At 47.3% G+C, this 23,302-nt stretch overlaps 1 protein-coding gene across 5 annotated transcripts; it reads left to right on the top strand.

Moving 5' to 3' along the window:
- The first annotated feature begins 7,060 nt into the window (after positions 1-7,060).
- Positions 7,061-21,734, top strand: ASGR2 (asialoglycoprotein receptor 2). 5 transcript variants are annotated; one of them, XM_033423055.2, is made up of 9 exons: positions 7,061-7,262; positions 7,468-7,715; positions 12,184-12,303; positions 12,503-12,598; positions 13,269-13,340; positions 13,478-13,564; positions 13,725-13,804; positions 20,863-20,969; positions 21,219-21,734. In XM_033423055.2, the coding sequence occupies exons 2-9, from the start codon at positions 7,592-7,594 to the stop codon at positions 21,373-21,375; spliced, it is 843 nt and encodes a 280-aa protein (XP_033278946.1). In that variant the 5' UTR covers positions 7,061-7,262; positions 7,468-7,591; the 3' UTR covers positions 21,376-21,734. The 5 variants fall into 5 exon arrangements, with proteins under 5 accessions (XP_033278946.1, XP_004266996.1, XP_033278944.1 ...); XM_004266948.3 differs by having other exon boundaries at positions 7,065-7,262; positions 7,532-7,715; positions 13,659-13,804; positions 21,219-21,731; XM_033423053.2 differs by having other exon boundaries at positions 7,065-7,262; positions 7,483-7,715; positions 13,659-13,804; positions 21,219-21,731.
- The last annotated feature ends 1,568 nt before the right edge of the window (positions 21,735-23,302 follow it).

The raw sequence follows: 23,302 nt of genomic DNA, 5'->3' as shown, positions 1-23,302 counted from the left end.
ACCTCCCCCAACCCCTGGCAACTACTATTCTACTTTCTTTCTCTATGAATTTGGCCACTGTAAATCATACAGTATTAGTCTTTTTGTGGCTGTGTTATTTCACTTAGCATAATGTCCTCCAGGTTCATCCATGTTGGATTATGTGTGAGAATTTCCTTCTTTTTTTCTTTTAATTAATTTATTTTTATTTTGTCTTAATTTATTTTTGGCTGCGTTGGGTCTTTGTTGCTGCGCGAAGGCTTTCTCTAGTTGCGGCGAGCGGGAGCTACTCTTCGTTGTGGTGTTCTGTCTTCTCATTGCGGTGGCTTCTCTTGTTGTGGAGCACGGGCTCTAGGAGCTCAGGCTTCAGTAGTTGTGGCACGCAAGCTCAGTAGTTGTGGCGCACGGGCTTAGCTACTCCACGGCATGTGGGATCTTCCCGGACCAGGGCCTGAACCCGTGTCCCCTGCATTGGCAGGTGGATTCTTAACCACTGCACCACCGGGGAAGTCCCTCCACTGAGCTTTAGATTCATCTGTGTCCAACTGCCCTCTAGATAGCTCCATCTGAATGGGCCACCAGATGGGACATAAACCCATGTCCCCAGTGAAAGTCAGCCTCCTTGCCCCTGCTGCCGTACCAGATCTCCCCATGTGCTCCTCGACTGATGAGTGGCACCACTAGTCACATGCTTGTCTCAGCCAGAAGCCTGGCTCTCATATGCTCCCCACCTCCACTGGTTAAAATTCTAGGTGATTCCTAGAATTCTAGCTAACATCCTTTAAGATACAGGAAGTAGAGGCCTGGGTCCACAATGTATTAAGACACTGTGTTCTCCAAATGGTTTCCTACCAGGGCACAAGTCATGTCAAGGCCCAGGGCCAACCTTTTCATAAAGCAAAAGGACAATTACTTGTCAGGTTTCCTCCCACTCATTCTATTGCACCCTCCCCCACCCCTGCAATGTGCCCACTGGACAAAGTAGAGGAGGGGATTTATAAATGTTAGACCATTTATTTTCTATGAGAGATGAGAATTAGCTCTCTTATGCCACTGCTATCTTCCAAATATAGTAATAGTGGCATCTTTAGTTTAAAAATAAAGTGTTCAAAAAAATAAAAAGAAAGCACTCACATTATATGTCTATGTAAATATTATGTCCTCTAGGACCTATTACTCTACTATTATAACATTTTCTTTCTTGTACAGTTTCTTTTGCTTTTACTGGAGATATAATAATTATTCATCTTGCAATGTTTTCCTTACAATAATTTTCTATTTCTTAAAATTAAAACTCCATAAAATCGAATTCACTTTTCTCAGGAGGACTTCTTTATAGTCTTCTTAGCCACTGTCTTGAGTGTTAATTCAAATTATTTGCTAAGTATCAGTCTAGCAGAGTCCTAGCTCTTAGTTTTTCCATCATGCCCATGAGAAAAGAGGAAAGGGCCACTGAGCCACTATTTCTGATTTGAAATAAGAATTATATCCTTGCTTAGAAATTCCCAGTACAACAAGTGACCAAGAAAGACAACCAGTCAGAACCACAGGCATTTTTGGGAAATTATTTTCACCAGTGATGGCAACAATTTCTTTGAAAGTTTTGGGAATCCTAAGCCTTCCAAAGAGAGAGTTAATGTTGCAGAGAATAGAATACATCCACAAGAATTATGAAAGTCCACCTTGGTCTCCATAGTTCACAGGGTAACAAGATGGGTAGGCTTGTGATCATCCTCACTGTACAGCCTATCAAATGAGAGGACTTCCCTGGTGGCGCAGTGGTTAAGAATCTGCCTGCCAATGCAGGGGACATGGGTTTGGAGCCCTGGTCTGGGAAGATCCCATATGCCGCGGAGCAACTAAGCCCATGCCACAACTACTGAGCCTGCACTCTAGAGCCGGTGAGCCACAACTACTGAGCCCGCATGCTGCAACTACTGAAGCCCGTGCGCCTAGAGACTGTGCTCCGCAACAAGAGAAGCCACTGCAATGAGAAGCCCGTGCACCACAACGAAGAGTAGCTCTGGCTTGCCACATCTAGAGAAAGCTGGCGGGCAGCAACGAAGACTCAATGCATTCAAAAAAAAAGAAAAAAAAAAAAAAAGAAAAATGAGTCTCCATCTCTTCCTTGTATCTCTTAAGTTTATTATTTATTATAAAAATGACTTGCATTTTTAAGGCCAGCCTCTCGAATTTCATTAGTTAGCATTATACGAAAAAAAGCCAACCTGTAGGCAGAAATACAGAAAGAGTTGAATAAGATTTTATTTAATAATAACAAAAAGTCCCATATTGAGATATTCTTTTATGTGTCTTGTTTTTGGATTATTTCCTCACTTTCTATGGTACTTCCAAACATAGTAGAAATAGGAAATAAATATTCTGAGCCATGGCACATCTGAAAGCTCTTTATTCTACTTTCTCATGCCAAGATCATTTTCACCTACAATTCCAGGTTGAAAAAAATTTCCCTTGGAAGTGTGAAGGCATCATCCTGTCTCCCAATGTTGAATGTAACAGCTGAAAGGCGGAATCCATTCTAATTCTTTATTATTATTGTTATATAATAAATATACAATAATAGCTTTATTGTTGATAAGCAGTGAAGGTGGATTTGGCTCAGAACCTTAAATCAAAAGGACTTGTTGGGCTTCCCTGGTGGCGCAGTGGTTGAGAGCCCGCCTGCCGATGCGGGGGACACGGGTTCGTGCCCCGGTCTGGGAAGATCCCACATGCCGCGGAGCGGCTTGGGCCCGTGAGCCATGGCCGCTGAGCCTGCGCATCCAGAGCCTGTGCTCCGCAACGGGAGAGGCCACAACAGTGAGAGGCCTGCATACCGCCAAAAAAAAAAAAAAAGGACTTGTTAATATTTCATCCAGGAATTAGGCAGACATATTTACCTAGTCACAGGCAGAGCTGGGCAAAGCAGGCTTTCTCTGCAGGGGCAGGCTCAAGTGTCCTGGCAGAAAGTAGATCACAAACTGAGCAGGGAGACACCAAAGAGAGCCCCATGGGGCTGAGCCAGGCGTTCTCAGTACGTCAGGCTTCCTCCCCTGGGGAGAGTGAGTGAGGGCAGGGACGTGTGGAGGGAGGCCCAGAGAGTTTCCCTACTGGGAAATGTACGTGGAAACATGATGCCAGGGGAAAAAAAGACCCCAACTTAGCTGTTTTCTCATTAAAAATTAAAATAAACTTTGTCTTTTTGTTCTTTTTTTTTTTTTTGAAAGATTTCCTAATTTTTATCTTCCAAAACTTCTGTTAATTTTTTTGGCTTTAACAATAATATTTTTTATTTTCAAAAGACCTTTCTTGTTTTCTGAAAGAGTATCAAGAATATACAAGAAATTCTGCAAATCAGCAAAGTGAATTCAGGAAACCCAATAGAAAAATGGATAAAGGATGTAAAAAAGCAGTCTGTGCAAGGGGAAATCCGAAAGACTAGAAAATGGATGAAGAAATGTTCAGACCCACTATTAACCCTAAATGCAACCCAGAACAGTGAGATGGCATCAGGCTGGCAGCTACTGAGAAGCTGGATAATATCAAGTGCTGAGAAGGATGAGTCAAAAAAGGGAGTCCTCATGTCCTGGTGGTGGGAGTGTCAATGGGCACAACAATTCTGGAAAATGTAGAGCCTGCCAGGACTCAGTGAAATTAAGCAAGAGAATCCTTTGTGACCTCCCACTTTCACTCCTGGGTATATTTCACAGGGAAATTCTCACCTAGGTCCACATGGGAACTTGATGAAGCATTAATAGCAGAGATAAAACAGTAAGACCATTTCTAGGTGATTAATATTATCACAGGAGAGGCAAGGATGGAGGATGCAGTGAGGGGACTGAGTAGAGAAGCATAAGGCAATCGAGGAAAGAAAAGGAAGAAAAACTGTACTGAAAAAGAGTATTGCGGATAGGATCTCATTGATGCAAAAAAAAATAATAATGTGTGCGTGTGTGCATGAAATTAAGTGTGAGAATATTCTGTGACCTGGCAATTTCATTCTTGGTTATAGTCCCTAGAGACAGTCTCACCTAGGTCCACGTGGGGACATGATGTGTTCATTGTGGTAGTTGGGTGTTGGTGACAATCTAGGGTTCATCATTAGGGGACTGGGTAAATATACTATGATGGATACACTCCATTGAATATTGTGCAGCGGTTCATAGCAACAAACCAGATGTACAAATGGCAACATGGTTAGATCTTAAACATTTATTCTTGGGTGAAAAAGATCAGGAACAAATGAGATGTATAAAAGTTCCATTTATCTACTTTAAAAAACAGGCACACAAACTATACCACATATTTGATAAGGATACATATTTAAGAATATATATTATTTCAGTTATCTATTGATACATAACAGACCAACCCAAAGCTTCAGTGGCTTAAAACAAACAACTACAGTTGACCCTTGAACAAGACGGGTTTGGACTGCGTGGTTCCACTTATATGCAGATTTTTTTCACTAAAAATGTGTTACACCATCTGCAGATGCTGAACCGGGGATACAGAGGGTGAAGTTATACTTGAATTTTCAACTGCAGGGGAGGGTCGGTGCCCCTAACCCCTGCATCATTCAAGGGTCAAATGTATATTTATTGTTTCTCAGGATTCTCTGGGTCAGAAATCTGAGCAGGCCTAGGCCACATGGACCATGTGGCATTGGCTAGGGTTACACACTTGGATGCATTCAGCTGTTGGCTGGGCTGGGCTGGAAGCTCCCAGAAGGCTTTGTTCACATGTGGAGGGCCTTGGTGCGCCTTCATGTTCTCTCTCTCTCCATATTGTGTCTTACCCCCCGGGTCTCTCCACTAGGTCTCTCTCTCCAGCAGGATAGCTGGACTTCCTTACAGCCTGGTGGCTGGCTTCCAAGAGTGAAAAATGAAGCTTCCAGGTCTCTTGAAGGCTGGGTCCAGAACTGACAGATTGTCAATTCGAGCACTTTCTATTGGTCGAGGCAAGTCACACGGGCAGGCCACATTCAAGGAGAGGGGAAATGGACTCGACCTCTGGATGGGTGGTGTGACCTGCATGGACAGTGAGGGGAGAACTTGACGGCCGCCATCTTTGGTGACTGTAACAAGTTGCAAACGCATGATTTTGGCTGCCTCTGAAGAGTCGAGGAATTGGTGTGGGAAAACAGGATGCAGGAGGAAAAGCAATAAAATAAGAGAAAGGTCTTGCTCAGACTTCCGAGGAGGACTGGGTGTCATGAATTCGGGAATACCACTAACCTAACTTCCTGCACCTGAGGTACAGAAACGAAACAAACAAACAAAAAATCTAAATCAACCAAATAAAACAGGATTCCATAACCAAAATCAGAAAACCAACAAAAAGTAATGAGACAATATGGAAACCTCAGAAACAGCCCAAGCATATGTCAATTTTTGGTAGATTGAAATGCTGACTTTCAAATAGGGAGAAAGAAGGATGCAGAGAAACGTCTTCTCTGTCCTCTCTCGCCAGTGCCAGGGTGGGGGGGTTGTACCCTGAAACTTGGAATCAGTTCCGTAAACGTACGTGGCCGGTGAGAATGCCCCCATCCCTGGATGGCAGTTGGTAAACCTTGATACTCAGTAGAATAAGCCATTTGTTAAGCTTGTGCCTGCATCTTGGAACTAAAACCACATCCCTGCCAAGACTGAGACTTCATGGTCGTGTTTTTCAAACTTTGAGTTGTGACCCCAACTTGGGAAACTCAATTTAGTTGGTCATGAATTTGAATGCAAGTAGTAAGGTAAGCATTGTTTTATGAAACGTTCATCTTAATATCTACACATTCATTCATTCATTCATTCATTCAGTAAATACTCATTGAGAACCTACTATGTGCCAGGCACTGGGGATTCAGGAGAAAGCAAAACACACAAATATGCGTGTGTGTGGGTGCCTGCGTGTGTGCTCTGGATCACACTGTAAAACGTATCTCTTACTGCGAGTTACAGTCAAAAAGCAAAGCAGCCACCACTGCTTCTGTGGCTTCGCAGGAATGCCAGGCTATTGGAGTGTGTGGCTACTTCCTGTGTGTCAGAAAGTTACCCCAAGAAAAGCACAGGCCTCTGTCCCAAACCCTTTTCAGCACAAGGGGAAACACAGGCAGCTTTATAAAAAGAACTCTGCCCGTAGCCTGCAGCTAAGTTTGGTGAGGGTCAGAAGATCAGGGAAGAAAACCGCGTTTTCTTTCCCAAGCTATTGTTCGCGCGAGAGTAGACGGCGAGGTCCTGCGAGAGTAGATGGCAAGTTCGAGCGAGAGTAGACGGCAAGTTCGCGCGAGAGTAGACGGCGAGTTAATCACGCTTCTCAGTTCGTGGAGGCACGTCTTCCTCACAGGACTGTGAAGACCCCCTCGGATGGTATGCCTTTTTTCTTCTTTATCCGGTTTTGCCTCCCAATTTCCTTACCCACCTCCACCCGGGTCAAGTCACTTAATCTCCCCAAGGCTTTATTTCCTCCTCCGTGAAGTGGGAACAGCAGAAGACCCACCTTCGGGAGTGAGAGTTACCTGAGAAAAGGTCTGTGGATCATTCAGCCCCATGGCTGGGTGTGAGGACCGAGGTTTGTGTTGCCAGGGCCACAGAAGGGGCTTATTTATGAGGTTGAACCCCTCCTGCCCACTGCCTTCTGAAGGGATGCTCTTCCCTCCTTCCCTCGAACTTTGGGTCCCTGAGGGGCTTTACTCCCCTCCTGGAGAGTGAGGCCATCTGGCCCAGAGCCGGGGAGCCTGGTGGCTGATGCAGCAGGACGCGGCGGGGTGCGCCTAGGCTCAGATGCCGGATTGGGCAAGAGCACAGAAGCGACCCGTCTGATCCTGGTCAGGGATATCTGCCCAACAATTCTGGGAAATTCAGAGGCGGGAAGTGAAAGGGGGGAGGGGCAGAGGGGGAAGAGCCAACTGCACCCCGGCCCCTCCTGGCCTGGCCCCCTCCCAAATGTGCCATGAGGAGTGAGGTGACTTGCCTGTGGGGGAAAAGCGGACCAAAGAGACCCTTTCTCTGTGAGGGACAGAGACAGTCCTGCCCCCCGCCCCCATCACGCTTTGCCTGAGTTCCAACCACTTCTGTTTACCGTCCAAAGTCCCAAGGGCAGGAGATGCCAGGTTAGAAGCACTTGGACACTCAGACACACAGGTTCAGGGCCCTCGCCTGGACAGGCCCCCTCCCCTTCCCTCCTTTCCTCTGTGAGCACCACCTGCTCCACTTCTGGCTCAAGCCCCTCCTTCACCCTGGGGCCTGGGCTGCCTGGGAGACTGGAGAGTCAGCCCTCCAAACCTGTAGCAGGTAACCGAGGTTGGGAGGCAGGCGGGACCGGGGTGTCTGGGATTAAAGAGACCCTGGTTCAGAGAGAGTCGGGGGCTGATGGGAAGATGTGGGGTGATTTGGAACGTATGGAGGGGAGGCTCCCGGCTATGTCAAGTCCCAAGCATCTCCTGAGGAAGGATGGGACCCAGCTGTATTTCAGCCCCACACTTCCCGCCAACCTCAGATCCAACCCAAACAGTTGCCTCGACCTACTATCAGCCTCCGCCTGAATTAGCATCTTAGCACAGCATCAAGCCCGAGCTCAGCCCCAGCCCCAGCCCGGGTCCAGCCACAGCCCAGGATCCAGCATGGCGAGGGACTTTCAGGACATCCAGCATCTGGGCTCTGAGGAGAACGACCACCAGTTTTGCAGAGGTGAGGGCCCAGGCACTCGCGGGCGCAGTCCCAGGAGAGAAGATCCATTCTGGAAAGGCAAGTGTCTGGTGTCTGGGGCTTCGCTCCACCTTGGTCTAGCTCCTGGTCACCCTCTGTCCCTCCAAGGTCTCTGTCACATTCACTCTGTGACCAGGGACTGTCCCCTGACCTCACCTCCTTCTCCACCCCCAGGACCCCAAGAAAGGACCCCCTTTTCCTTCCAACCTAGGTAGCGTGTGCCGTGTGTGTGTCTCTGTGTGTGGGGGGGTGGGTAGGTGTGAGTTGGAGGGAAAGAGCACAGAGATTCTGGAAGATTCCCACTTACCCCAAGCCCCCTGCCTGGATCCTTCTCTAGCAAATCTTGACCGAAGGCTCCAAGTGTCTGAGAGAAGGTTTTCAGGTGAGAAGGATCTGAGCAATTCTAGGCTGAAGGGCTGGAGCTGGGGTGGGGGAGGGGTGTCAGGTGTTCGTGCTGGTGATGGAGGGAAGCTCTGTGGAGACCAGGAGGGGTTGGGACTCGAAGCTCAGGGAGGAGGGTTGGTTAGCCTGGGCTGGGAGGAGGGACCTCTCAGTCCTGAGGCTGGCAGACCAAGGGAGGGCAGGTGCTCTCGCAGGTGAGGGTGGGAGCTGGGCAGGGCAGGAACAGCAGGAAGGACAGGTATTCCCACCACACTTCTCCTTTCCTGGGGTAGCGGGCTGGCAGACCTTTCCACCAGGCAGTAGGCTGCGTGGGGAGAGGCCATATCTGTCTACTCCCCTCTGCACCGCCGGGGCCCACGTGCTGCCTGGTATGTAGTGAACACTCAAAAACGATTTTGGATATTGTTGAATCTTCTGAAGACAAAAGGATTCAGTGTTTAAACAGGAGGCTTGGAGAGAGTCTAGAGGTTTTGGATTTCGTGGGAGAGGGGGCTCACCCAAAAAAGACCTGGTGGACAGCATTGCAGGGTGAGACCGAGCAGGTGCAACCATCAGTACTTTTCTCTCCAGCAGCCTCTGCTGCCTTCATGTGGGCTGTGATAAATGGAATATTTATAAATGGAATATTTCCTGCCATATCAATAAACAAAGGATGTCACAGTCATCAACATTGCAACCCTCCAATGGGAGCTGGTGAGCCCTGAGGGAACTCGGGGCTGAAAAGAACACCTGCCATCTAGCAGCTATCAGACTGCAGCCACTCCCTGCGGTGAGCCCCGAAGAAACTCAGGATGTGAAAATACATGATACTGGCCCCAGATGGCTGAGGTGCATATCAAAGGAATGATTTCAGTGAGCCCAGACCCCTGCATAGAAAAGCTCTTAACTTGAGATATCTGGTTTTCTTTAATTAACAGTAATCTTTTGATGTTCCCAACTACCAGCCCTTTGTTGCAAAACCTCTATATATCCTGGCTCCTCCCTTCACCTCCTCGGGGCAGTTTCTCAGAGTTATCTGTCTCCCGGGCTGCAGTCCTCATTTTGCCCCAAATAAAACTGAACTGGAACATTTTTTTTAAGTCAACAGCTGACATCTGCCACCTGCTTACCAGGGACCACATTCCATTCTTCCCCAGCCTTTTATATGCCTATAGTTTTCAGAAGATTTAGAAATATATTGGCCATTATTTCCTCCAAAAATTTTTCTGCATCCCTATCTCCCCTTTCCATCAAGACTCCAATTACACATATATTAGTGATCCCACAGCTCACTGGTGGTCTTTCTAGTTTGGAAGGAGGGGTGGGAATCTTTTTTCTCTTGGTGTTTCTTTTTATATAGTTATTATTGCTATGTCTCTAAGTTCACTGATCTTTCCTTATGCATGTCTAATCTTGCACTAATTCTATCCAGTGTATTTTTCATTCCAGACATTGTAGTTTTCATGTCTAGAAGTTCAACTTGGGACTTTTAAATATCTTCTTTGATAGCCAACTTAATTTTTGAATACTTTACAATAACTTTTAATGTCGTTGTCTGTTAATTCTAACATCTGTGTCAGTTCTGGATCAGTTTTGGTAGATTTATTAACCTCATTATGAGTTGTGTTTTCTGGCTTCTTTGTATGCCTGGTAATCTTTGATTGGATGCCAGACATTGTGAATTTTACCTCCTTGTGTGCTGGATATATTTGTATTCCTCTAAATATTCATGAGCTTTGTTCTGGGATGTGGTTAAGTAACTTGGAGTCAATTTGATCCTTTTGGGTTTGCTTTTATAATTTGTTAGGTGGGTTGGGAACTTCTTGGGTACTCTACCCAGTGCCCTGTGGGTTATGAGATTTCCAGTCTGGCTTGTGGGAATAGGCACTATTCTTGGCCCTATTCCTGCCAGGCACTGTTCCCTAAAGCTTTTGGATTGTTTTTCTCCTGGCCTTGGGTAGTTTTCCTTACACGCATGTGTTGATCAGTACTCAGCTGCTTGCTTGAGGGAAACCTTCCCCAGATCTCTGGGATTCTCTCTGCAGCTCTCTTCTCTGATCCTCTGTCCTGTGAATTCTGACCCTTTGGTCTCCACAGACTTCCAGCTCCATCTGGGCTCTGATTGGATTTCCCCTCCCAGCCCTGTGGCCTGAAAACTTTCTCCCAGCGGGACGCTGGGGCAATCAGAGGGCTCACCTTGTTTGTTTCCTGTCTCCACAGGGATCATTGCCCTTTGTTTCCTGAATCCCAGTGTCTCGAAAAATATTGTGTCTTACAGCTATCTGTCTTTTGTTGTGGTTGTTTCTGGGAGGAGGGTAAATCTAGTCCCTCTGGGTCCATGTTTAGACCCGTTTTTTTTTTTTTTACTTTCAAACTTGCCTGTGCAGCACTTTCTATGTTTAATTTCATTCTCAGAATAATCCATTCAGGTAGCTACTGTTCTTACCCCAATTTTTAAAAATCGCAGTAAGAACACCTAATATGAGATGTACCCACTTGACACATTTTTAAGTGCCCAGCAGCCCATTGTGAGCTCGGGCACCATGTTGTACGGCAGGTCTCTGGAACTTATTCAACTTGCATGACAAATTTTATACCCCTTGAACAGCAATTCCTCATTTCCCCAGCCCCTGGCAACCACCATTGTACCCTCAATTCCTGAGTTTGACTCTTTTAGATTCCTCATTTAAGTGGACATGAGAAAACGGAGGCGCCCAGAGGTTCAATGACTTGTCTGTGACCTCAGAGCCAGTTGGTGGCACAGCTGATCAGCCGTGGAGGGTCTGGTTTCAGGGTAGAGGTGCAGGGATAAATGCTGAGCTGACCCAGAGTCAGGGGTTTATAGGTCATAGGTCAGGTTGGGAAGCAGGACAGGGGCCCGCTGAGTGGATGGTGCTGGAGAGAGCAGTCAGGGCTCAGCCATGGGGTCCCCTCTGGGTGGGGAAGACTGTGGTCTGGGAGAGCTTCTCTCCCAGGGGATTGAGGAAGACTTGTTGGGGGTGAGAGGAAAAGGGGAGGATATGCTGAGAGGGGGGAGTGGGCAGTGGGGTGTCAGAGACATGCCTGCCTGGGTCAAGAGGAAGGCTGGGTGTGGCTGACGTGGAGGAAGGTGACAGTCCTTGGTGTGAGGGGTCAAGAGTTCTGGGTGGATGAGGGGGTGCCTGGTTGTGGAGAGAGGGGGCTCAGGGTCCAAGGCAGGGAAGAGGAAGTGTTCTGTTTGCAGGAGGAAGACACAAAAGCAGGAGCCCACGGCTGGGAGGACAGCCACTGCCAAGCCTGCAGAGTTGGCAGGAGGGGAGAGGCCAGCTCTGCGTGTGTGAAGATGTGGGTGCACGAGTGTGAGAGCGTGTGAGTGTGTGAGAATGTGTGTGTGTTACGTGTGCTGCAGTATGTGTGAGAGTGTGTGAGAGGACGGGCATCTTAGTGCGTGTGTGAGAATGTGCTAAGGAGAGTGTGTGCACGCATGAGTGAAATGAAAAATGCGTGTGTGATTATGTGTGTGTGGGGGATCAGGGCTCAGCTTGGTCACGGGGGACGGAGAGGTTTCTGTGAGATGATTGAGCGCTAAGGGGAGAAGGTTTATGGTGGAACAGAGGTTTCTGGGGGGCAAGGGCGGAGGGAAGAGGGCAAGGAGGCCCTGAGTGGTGGGAGATGGGAGGATGGGCTTGGGGGGCGGCCCCTGGGGAGTGGTCCATGGTGGAATGACCCTGACTTAAGGATCCCAGTGGAATCGGGGGCAGTTGTCCCAGTTTTGGATTTGTCTGAGGGGCCCAGACAAATTTTAAGACAGGGTCTAGCCTCTAGGACCCCCAGGTCCAGGGTCAAGGCTGTGCACACAGATGATGTGAATATCACGTGCATGTGCATCATATGCCTCTGTGTGTGTGCATGTTTGCATGAGTTCGTGTGGGTGCGAGTGTACAAATGTGTGTGTGTGTGCACGCTGCGTGAACGCTGGGGTAAAGCCCATTGACTCCCCCAATAGCACCCCCATCTACCTTCCTCTCGCCCCCTCCCACCCCAAGGCTGTACGTCCTCAGGCTCTGTTCCCCTGATGCTCAATGACACTGGCTTTCCAGCTCCCCTGCCTCCGATGCCCCTCGTCCTGACACCCCTTCTCTTGCAGGGATGCCGCCTCCCCAGCCCTTTGTCCTGCAGCGTCTCTGCTCCCAGCTCCGCCTCAGTCTGCTTGTCCTGGGCTTCAACATCCTGCTGCTGGTGGCCGTCTGTGTGATGGGGTCCCAAAGTAAGGGTCACAGGGGTGGGGCAGCAGTGGGGGAGGCGATACAGGCAGTGCTGGGGGCAATGAGAGCCACGATAGGGGAAGAGATGGGGGCAGTGCTGGGGCAAATATGGGGGCAGTGCTGGGGTGGGGAAGGGGACAGTCAGATGGATAGTGATATGGAACACAGCGCAGCCCACTTCATCCTGTTCTGTCTGACAAGGAGCACAGCTGCAAGTGGAGCTGCAGACTCTAAAGGAAACTTTCAGCAACTTCTCCTCGAGCACCTTGATGGAGATCCTGGCTCTAAGCTCCCATGGTGAGTGGGAGTGCCCATAGGGGAGGGACTGGGATGGGCTGGATGGTCAAGGAGCTGGTTTTTCAGCATGGGTTTGCTGGACTCCGTGCTGGGTGCCCAGTGCTGGATCTGCAATAGGGGAGTGTTTGCGGGGTGCTGGGGGCAGGGTGTGCACAGATGCGGGCAGATAACCCAACCGGAGAAGCTGGGCAAGGCTTCTAAGGATGCTGATTCCTGAGCCGAGGGTCCCTGAAGGATGAGTAGGTGTTAGAGTGGAGGATGGAGGTTAGAGCCAGGTAGAGAGCAGAGTCTGTGATGACCGGGGCATGAGGAAGACCACTGCACATTCTGGGACTCTAAACGCATCCAGTGTGGCAGGAGGTGTGGGCCAGAGAGGTGGGTAGGGGCCAGGCCATGCAGGCAAGCCATGCTAACTCGTGAGACTTTATTTTGAGAAAGTGGGAATCCATCGGAAGGATTTAGCAGTGGACAGGCCTGCGCAGTTTACGCTTCGGAAAACCACTGCGCAGCATCGGGAAGAGTGGGCGGAGTCGGGGAGACCAGTGGGCGGGGCACGCAACGTCCCATGTCAAGGTAAAGGTGGCCCAGACTGGTGCTCCAGTGGTGTGAGGATAGAGGGATGTTGGGGATGCGGAACGGAGGGAAACAGTTTAGCTTTCCTCTTTTTCAGGAGGCAGCGCCGGTGACAAGGTGACATCTCTGGAAGCCAAGCTGGAAAAACAGCAGCAAGACCTGAAAGCAGGTCAGAGACTGTCCCTTGAGTGTGTATGTGTGTGTGTGTGTGTGTGTGTGTGTGTTGTGTTTCCCCAGCCAAATGCTGGAGTCCTGGTAGGTGGGCACACACACTGCCCACACCATTGTCATCATTTTGGCCCCTAGATCATGCCACTTTGCTGCTTCATCTGAAGCACTTCCCGATGGATATGCGCACGCTGGCTTGTCAGCTGGCATTCCTCCAGAGCAACGGTAGGGACGGGGCGGGGTGTGTGGGGGTCTCCAGTCCCTCCTGCCTGTCCCGTCCAGCTGGATCTCATCTCCCTCTGCCCCCCAATGCCTTCAGGCACAGAGTGCTGCCCCGTGAACTGGGTGGACTATGAAGGCAGCTGCTACTGGTTCTCTCGCTCAGGGAAGCCCTGGCCTGAGGCTGAGAAGTACTGCCAGCTGGAGGACGCCCACCTGGCGGTCATCAACTCCAGAGAGGAACAGGTGAAACCGTACCTTTCCCAAAAGCAGGAGGAAACCTTGGGAATGCAAACTCTGGGAGGCTGGGTCAGGCTTGTTTTGTTATTTTTTCTAACCTGAGGAAGAATCCAGAAGCAGAAGTCTGGCCCAGATCTGGGAGATCCATGATGGAATCTAAGCCATTGATTCTAAGAGGTGGGAGATTACAGCCCGGAGCTGGGGCAAAACACAGGAGCCAGGTGACCGGGTGATGAGGAGCACGTCAGGAGACAGAATATGTGGCAGGATGAACTAAAGGGCCGGGACTTGGGTGGAGAACACAGTGGAGCCACTGAGAGTCCCTGCTTGCTGTGTGCTGGCCTTGGCATGTGATGGTCCCTTGGGTGAACGGAACAGAGTGGGCGGGATTCCCAGAGACTCACCGCTGTGGGTTACAGGGTTCCTCCAAAGCACCCCAGGTCTCCCTTCCTGATGCTATCACCAGACCACAACCCCAAATGGCAAGTTCACAGGGAAGAACCAACCCCTTAGAACGGGTGGGGCATTTTTGGGAAAAGTAAATGGTAATATTTACTGAGTCCTTACTATGGGCCAGGCACTTTTATATATCTACTTTAATCCTCACAACCCTATGGGGTAGGCATTCTTGTTATCCCCACTTTGAGGGGCATAGAGGTGAGGGAACTAAAGAGCAAAGAGGTTAAGTAACTTGCCACACATTCTGCATGGTAGAATGATTCCAAACATATCTTGCTTTACCAATCAGGTTGAAATTGCCAACATTCTATCAGTATTGGCCTATAAAATATCAATTTCATTTGGGTCAACCTAAGATTTCAGCAGTCTGTGATTTGGTCCACAAAATTTCATGCCGGCTACAACTTCATGGTGGATGGGTTTGTACCTTCATCATTAAAAAAAAAAAAATTATTTATTTATCTGGTTGGTTGCACCAGGTCTTAGTTGTGGCTCTCGGGCTCCTTAGTTGCAGCAGGCGGGCTTCTAGTTGCGGCATGCATGTGGGATCCCTGACCAGGGATCAAACCCGGGCTCCCGGCATTGGGAGCGCAGAGTTCTATCCACTGTGCCACGAAGGAAGTCCCCACCTTCATCATTTTGAAGTGAATGTCAGTGTCCTGTTTAATGCTTTTTGCCTTGAATTCATCTTCATGTGATATGAATAGACTGGTCCTTGATTTCGCTTGCATTTGCTTCATGTATCTTTGCCCATCCTTTTATTTCCAACCTTTCTGAGTCTCATAGATGAGTCATTCTCAGCCTTCGCAGTATATTGTAATCTCTTGAGGAATTTAAAACATATTGACACCTGGTCTTACACTCAAAGATTCTGATTTAGTTAATTTTGGATTCATCCTGGGCACTGAGATTTTTTAAGGTCTCCCCCCGACCCCACCCGTGTGATGCTACTCTACTGTTCAGCTAAGCTTAAGGTATTTCTCCTACAGGTTGTGTATAGTTGTTTTTGGTTTTTGAAAACTCAGTATGTTAGAGACTGTTTGCCTTTAAGAGGTGAGTGTTATCTCATTTACATTTCTTCTTCTTTTTCTTTTTTTTTTTTTTTTTTTTGCGGTAAGTGGGCCTCTCTCACTGTTGTGGCCTCTCCCGTTGCAGAGCACAGGCTCCGGACACGGAGGCTCAATGGCCGTGGCTCACAGGCCTAGCCGCTCCACAGCATGTGGGATCTTCCCGGACCGGGGCACGAACCCGTGTCCCCTGCATCGGCAGGCGGACTCCCAACCACTGCGCCACCAGGGAAGCCCTATTTTTCTTTTTTTAAAAAATTTATTTTATTTATTTATTTTTAGCTGTGTTGGGTCTTCGTTGCTGCGTGCAGGCTTTCTTTAGTTGTGGTGAGCGGCGGCTACTCTTCGTTGCGGTGAGCAGGCTTCTCATTGCAGTGGCTTCTCTTGCTGTGGAGCACGGGCTCTAGGTGCATGGGCTTCAGTAGCTGTGGCACGCGGGCTCAGTAGTTGTGGCTCGTGGGCTCTGAGCTCAGGCTCAATACTTGTGGTGCACGGGCTTAGTTGCTCTGCGGCATGTGGGATCTTCCTGGACCAGGGCTCGAACCCATGTCCCCTGCATTGGCAGGCGGATTCTTAACCACTGCGCCACCAGGGACGCCCGAAGCCCCTCTTTTCTTTTTTTAACTGAAGTATGATTCACAATATTGGGTTAGTTTGAGATGTATAGCAAAGTGATTCAGTTATATATTTTTTTCAGATTATTTTCTATTTTAGGTTATTATAAGATATTGAATATAGTTCCCTGTGCTATACAGTAAATCCTTATTGCTTATCTATTTTATGGATAGTAGTGTGTTATCTGTTAACCCCATACTCCTAATTTATCCCTCCCTGCCTCCCTTTCCCCTTTGGTAACTATAGGTTTGTTTTCTGTGTCTTCTGTTTGTGAGTCTATTTCTGTTTTGTATATAGATTCCTTTGTATTATTTTTTATATTCACACATAAGTGATATATAATATTTGTCTTTGTCTGACTTAGTATGATAATCTCTAGGTCCATCCATGTTGCTGCAACATTTCATTTTTTCATTTTTTTTATGGCTGAGTAATATATATATATACATACATACATACATACACCACATCTTCTTAAGCCAGTCATTTGTCAGTGGACACTTAGGTCGCTTCCATGTCTTGGCTATTGTAAATAGTGCTGCTATGAACGTTGGGGTGCAGGTATCTTTTCGAATTAGAACTTTTGTCTTTTCCAGATATATACCCACGGGATATACCCACAGGTGGGATTGCTTGATCATATGGTAGCTCTATTTTTAGTTTCTTAAGGAACCTCCATAGTGTTTTCCGTAGTGGCTGCACCAACTTACATTCCCACCAACAGGGTACGAGGGTTCCCTTTTCTCCACACCTTCTCTAGCACTTATTGTTTGTAGACTTTTTGATGATGGCCATTCTGACCAGTGTGAAGTAATACCACATTGCGGTTTTGTTTTGCATTCCTCTAATAATTAGCCATACTGAGCATCTTTTCATGTGCCTGTTGGCCATCTGTATGTCTTCTTTGGAGAAATGTCTATTTAGGTCTTCTGCCCATTTTTTTTATTGAGTTGTTTGCTTTTTCAATATTGAGCTGTATGAGCTGTTTTTATATTGGGGACATTAACCCCTTGTCAGCTGCATCATTTGCTAATATTTTCTCCCTTTCCATAGACTGTCTTTTTTTTTTTTTTTTTTTTTTTTTTTTTAATTATTTATTTATTTATGGCTGTGCTGGGTCTTCGTTTCTGCGCGAGGGCCCTCTCCAGTTGTGGCAAGCGGGGGCCACTCTTCATCGCCGTGCGCGGGCCTCTCACTATCGCGGGCTCTCTTGTTGCGGAGCACAGGCTCCAGACGCGCAGGCTCAGTAATTATGGCTCACGGGGCTCAGTTGCTCCGCGGCACGCGGGATCCTCCCAGACCAGGGCTCGAACCCGTGTCCCCTGCACTGGCAGGCAGACTCTCAACCACTGCGCCACCAGGGAAGCCCCATAGACTGTCTTTTTTGTTAAGGGTTTCTTTTGCTGTGCAAAAGCTTTTGTTTGATTAGATCCCATTTATTTTTGCTTTTATTTCTTTTGCCTTGAGAGACTGATCTAAGAAAATATTGCTATAATTTATGTCCAAGAATATTTTGTCTATGTTCTCTTCTAGGAGTTTTATGGTGACATGTCATATATAGGTTTTTTTTTTTTAATAAGTTTATTTATTTATTTATTTATTTTTGACTGCGTTGGGTCTCTGTTGCCGTGCACGGGCTTTCTCTAGCTGCCGCAAGCGGGGGCTACTCTTCGTTGCAGTGCGTGGGCTTCTCATTGCAGTGGCTTCTCTTGTTGCAGAGCATGGGCTCTAGGCACTCCGGCTTCAGTAGTTGTGGCTCACGGGCTCCAGAGCACAGGCTCAGTAGATGTGGCGCACGGGCTTAGTTGCTCTGTGGCATGTGGGGTCTTCCCAGACCAGGGCTCAAACCCGTGTCCCCTGCATTGGCAGGAGGATTCTTAACCACTGTACCACCAGGGAAGTCCCAATATGTATAGGTTTTTAAACCATTTTGAGTTTATTTTTGTATATGGTGTGGGGGAGTGTTCTAATTTCATTGATTTACATGTAGCTGTCCAGTTTTCCCAGCACCAATTGTTGAAGTGACTGTCTTTTCTGCATTGTATATTCTTGCCTCCTTTGTTGTAGATTAATTGGCCGTAGGTGTGTGGGTTTATCTCTGGGCTGTCTTACTTACATTTATTTTAAAATACATATCTTTAATCCAGTCTTTTTTTTTTCTGTTTTGTATGCTGCTTTTGTTTTCTGCCATTTGCTATCAGAGATTTATTATTTTTGTTTTCTCCTCTGTGTTATTTTGGACTAGATGTAGCCTGTATTTCATTATACTAGTAATTACTGTCATAACTTTATTTTTTTATTTTATTTATTTATTTATTTTTGTGCTACGCGGGCCTCTCACTGCCGCTGCCTCTCCCATTGTGGAGCACAGGCTCCGGACGTGCAGGCCCAGCAGCCATGGCCCACGGGCCCAGCTGCTCCGCGGCACGCGGGATCTTCCTGGACCGGGGCACGAACCTGCGTCCCCTGCATCAGCAGGCGGACTCTCAACCACTGCGCCACCAGGGAAGCCCTACTGTCATAACTTTAAATGATGGGCTGAAATTCACTGGCTTCAAAAATAAGAGGTTATATAACTTTCCATATGAAAGATGAGGAAACCAGCACACCTTCACATGCCTCACTCTTTTCTCTTTTTTAAAATTGAGATATCATTGACATTTAACACTGTGTAAGTTTGAGGTGTACAGCATGCTGGTTTGATACATTTACATATTGCAATATGGTTAATACAGTAGTGTTAGCTCTCACCTTTATCATGTCACATAATTATCATTTCTTTTTTTGTTGAGAACAATCAAGAACTAGTCTCTTAGCAACTTTGAGGCTTATAACGCCTTGTTCGTTTCTCTCCCACATTTCTTAAATGTTTGCACGAATAGTTGGAGTCTTTTCTGTCTTTGAATTTCATTAACCTCGTCCAGATATATCTCAGTGTTGCTCATTCTCTGTATTTTTACTCTGAGGCCAGGAGAGTCCTTTTAACACATAAAGTTAGGTTTTCTAACATTTTGGAAGATTTTCTTAAGCCCTGTGTTTGAAAATTTTTTCTTGACCATTTGTTCTCTTTTCCTCTGGAGCACATCTTCCAAAATGATCTCCATTGTCTGCCCCTATAGCCATCATCTTATTGCTATTTACTTCTATCTTTCTCTCTTTTCCTCTGTATTCTGGGTTCTTTTCTCAAGCCTATCTTTTGTATTTCAGGCTTGTTTTTTTTGCTGAATTGCTGGGTTTTTTTGTTTTTAATGTACTTCAAAATTTTCTCTTCAATTTCTTCCCTTTACTTTTCATTGTTATCTTTCTTCTTTGATATATTGTTTCATATTTTTATGTCGTTCATCTCCTCTTCAATGTTTTTGAGGATGTAAGTTGTTCTCCAGTATCCTCCTATGTTTTGAAACATGCCTTCTTTACAAAGTATATTTTTCACCTCTCTTTTGATATCACAGTGCTTTTTTCTTCCTCCTCTTCCTTTCCATCCTCTATTTTTGCACAAGTTCCATGATATTACTCCCCTGTGCTACTTCTTTGAATGGGCTGAATTCTTTCTTGCCTGTTATTTACTCGTGAACAGGGCAGATGCATTCTTCTGGACTATCTTCTTCAATCATTTGGCAGTATTTCATTCTTCCCCTCAGTCTTCAACACAGAGGGCTGGATACTGATGATTTGTATTCTTTGTTCAGTTATTCAGCTTCTTGTGATGGTGGGAAGAGGGCACTGGGGCAGGTGGCAGCAGCGAATAGAATATCTTGTCTCCAGTCACTTTCCCTCCAGCTCAGTTGACTCCCTTGATTTTGGGGAGCACCCCTACCAGCCTCTGAGGGCTGTCCCTTCATGCGCAGGATGTCGACCTATTTGCAGGATTCTAGAATTCAAAGGTGCTACTGTATCTGCCTTTAGATGAGGTGACTAACTGCAATCTTAGTTGGGTCTCTAGGACATGAGAGTGGAATTAGGAAATTTTCCTCCAAATGCAGTTGGAGACCTTTCATAAGCTGTCAAAGAGAACTGCTACACGTGCATGTTGGTCACCCATCCTCCTGTTTCCTTCATAAAACAAGGTGATCACACCCTCCCTCTGCTGCCCTCCCAAACCAGGGGACTTAAGTTCCCAGAAAGGGCCATATCTATAAGAGAAAGCTGCTCGGATGTCTGTTGTCCTAGGAGGTGTGCATGAACCCTGGCAAGCTATCTCAAAGACAACTTGTGTCCCAGCCCTTGCCAGCTGGATGGCTGGGCTGCCCCTCGCACATAGGGCATCTTCCTATTTTCATCCAGACTGCTAGACTCCATGTAGCCAAGTCATAACAGGGCTGGCAGTGGGTCCAAGCTTGGAAGCTCTGGGGCCTGGAAAACAACAGAAATGACAGCTATACACAGAAGCAGGAGCAGATAAGTGTACATGAGAGGCGAGTGAAACTGAGATCCTTAATGGGTAACTGGGGCCCATGGGGGCGGCAGGGGCCGGGGTCAGGATCCAAGAGTTTGAGGCTGTGAGCAGAAGACAAGGAGAAGCCTAGAATCTGAGTCTAGCAGCCGTGCGTTAGGAATAAAACGGGAGGCCAGGTCAGGGGGCAGCGGTCATGAACTCAGGCACTGGATTGATGCTCTGGGTTCCACGATTACCGTGAGTTCCTTGACCTCACATGTAAAGTGTGAATCATTAGGGCGCCCAATTTAGAGGGCTTTATGAGATTTAAATAAAATAATCCTTGTAAAGCACTTAGTGCAAGGTTTAGCCCAGTAAATATTCACTAAATGCTAGCTATGGTTGCAGAAGAAAAAGCAAGGAACTAGTGTTGGGAGCTGCTGCTTCAAGGTGGCAGCAGATCAGGCTGGGGAGGGCTGAGGGAACCATAACTGATGCCTGCGTGGAAGTACAAGGGACTAGAAACTTCCCTCCTGCCTGTTTTCCAGAAATTCATTGCACAACACACGAACCCCTTTCAAACCTGGATAGGCCTCACTGACAGTGATGGCTCCTGGAGATGGGTGGATGGTACAGACTATAGGCACAACTATAAGTAAGTGGCTTCTCCTCCTCTCTCCCTGTTAGTTTGGCCTGGGGATGGCCGTCTCGTCTCTTCCCCCAGTACACTCCCACTTGTCCCTCAGGGACCAAATTCTCCAGCCATCTTCCCCCCAGACTCCCAGACTCCAAGGCTGCAAGCTGCTGCTCCCTCAACCGCCCAAGGCCATGCGTTTCTGAGGTGGGGATGAGGGTTGCTGGGATGAGGGGGCATCCAGAGCTGAGCTCTGTCCCGCCTTCCTAGGAACTGGGCTGCCACTCAGCCAGATGACTGGCAGGGGCACGAGCTGGGGGGCAGCGAGGACTGTGCTGAGATCCGGGGGGACGGCCGCTGGAACGACGATTTCTGCCAGCAAGTGAAACGCTGGGTGTGTGAGATAAAGCGGAACATCACCATCTAGGTGTCCTGACCTCCAGCAGACCTCTGACCTCCAGCAGACCTCTGACCTGCATCCTGCCTGCCTCCAAGTCCTCCACTGGGCATTTTGAAGAAAGGAAGAAGAGAGTCCTCAGAGGTGTGGGGAGGGGTTGAGGAGAGATAGAAGGGGGTGGTTGAAGAAGCTCAGACCTTGGGGAGACTGAGATCCCGCCTCCTTCTGAAAGTCACTGTAATTACTATTATAATTTTTGGCCTCCTCAGTGGATTAGGAAAAGGACAGATACTTGAAACTCTGCGTGGTTTGGTTATTTGGAACTGGGAACTGTAGGGTACAAAGAAGAGGGAGGGAGAGGGTCTGGAAGAGAGAAAGCTTAAGTGCTAGATGGCTGTCCTTGACACCTAATCTTGAAGACATGGGTCAGGGAGGGGAGGGAAGAGGATTGAAACAGAGGAAGGCCCCGTGGAAGGCACTGGTGGGGGCGGGGAACTGGTTGGGCTGGGGCTGGAGGGTCTGCCCACACCCTGAGGGGTTCCCTGCAGTTGGGATCCCCTCCAGAAGAGGTTCCAGGGAACACCCCTGCTCCACTGTCAGCCTGGGAACTGTGAACTGGGCTGGCGAAGGTCAGTGACAAAGGTGTGCTAAGAGAAGGAGGATTGGTATGACCCCAGATAGACCTAGACGTGTCTCCAGCACATGGTGTCTCCAACAGTCTCTACAGTGGGTAAACTGCACCTTCCAAGATCATTCTGAAATTGACCTTAAAAGAGTCTGTAATCAATTAGATTAGTTGGTTTTATTTTTATTACAAAAGTAATATATACTATTAGTTAAAAATGTTTCAAACGCACACACACACACGCACACTGGGAGTCTCCTCCTCTCACCCTTCCCACTTCTCCGCAGAGTTAACAATTTTCATGGATATTGTATTAGTCAAGGGTCTCCAAAGAAACAGAACCAATAGGATGTATATGTACCAATAGGAGATATATTGGCTTATGTGATTATGGAGGCTGACAACTCCTGAGTTCTGCAGGTGAGCTGAAGAGCCCCAAGGTTCCCATCTGAGTCTGAAGCCTCAAGAACCAGGAAGAGCCAATGTTTCCATGTGCCAGTTTGGAGAGGGTCAGGCAGGAAGACCTTTCTCTTACTCATGAGAGGGCCAGCCTTCTTGTTCTCTTCTTGGCTTCAACTGATTGGGTGAGGCCCACCTGCATTAGGGAGGGCAATCTGCTTTCCCAATTCAAATGTTCATCTCATCCAAAACACTCTCACAGACACACTCAGAATAATGTTGGACCAAATATCTGGGCACCCTGCGCCCCAGTCAAGTTGACACATAAAAATGAACCATTACAGGGTTCCTGTCAGGATGTTTCCTGTGTATGTGCATATATGTGATACTACATGTCATTAGTAGCTTGTTTTTTCACTCTCCAGTGTCTCATTGATCCATCTATGCTTTCCTGAGAGGTTTTACTTCACTGAATTTAGCAGGGGTAGAGAATTCCAAAGTATGGATGTGCCATATATTATTTAATCATTCTCTGTGGTGGGTGAGTAGTTGCTATTTTTGTTTGTTTTCACATATAATGTTTCAAGCAATTTTTGTTTCTAAGCTTGTGCTGGGTCAAGACTTCCCAATTTTCAGCTGCAAATTTTTCTAGGACTTTTCCTTCAAAATATATGCAATTGGCATTAAATTAAAAAATTATGACAGAAATAATACATACAATTTAAAGTCTTGTAGGGCTGGAAGCAGTTACAAGAACTGTTTCCTTCAGCCACTCCTGCTGCTTAGAGAAACCACTTCTAGTGTTTTAGCTGTTTCCCTTAGTGTTGACATTTATACTTCTAAATAATATACACAAACTGATATCTCTTTATCAGTTGTAGACATTATTTAGTCACTTTTCATCACGTAGGTGGGCACAATTTTCCAATTTAG

This window comes from Orcinus orca, chromosome 19, assembly GCF_937001465.1.
Source record: "Orcinus orca chromosome 19, mOrcOrc1.1, whole genome shotgun sequence".
Classification (NCBI taxonomy): domain Eukaryota; kingdom Metazoa; phylum Chordata; class Mammalia; order Artiodactyla; family Delphinidae; genus Orcinus; species Orcinus orca.
Note: the sequence above shows the minus strand (reverse complement) of the source record. Positions and strands in the feature narration are given on the sequence as shown.

Coding starts and splice junctions, on each gene's coding strand:
- ASGR2 (XM_004266948.3), top strand. CDS start 7,592: ATGGCGAGGGACTTTCAGGACATCCAGCATCTGGGCTCTGAGGAGAAC. Junction 12,304..12,502: donor CTGTGTGATGGGGTCCCAAA/GTAAGGGTCACA, acceptor CTGTCTGACAAG/GAGCACAGCTGCAAGTGGAG. Junction 20,970..21,218: donor GACTATAGGCACAACTATAA/GTAAGTGGCTTC, acceptor CCGCCTTCCTAG/GAACTGGGCTGCCACTCAGC.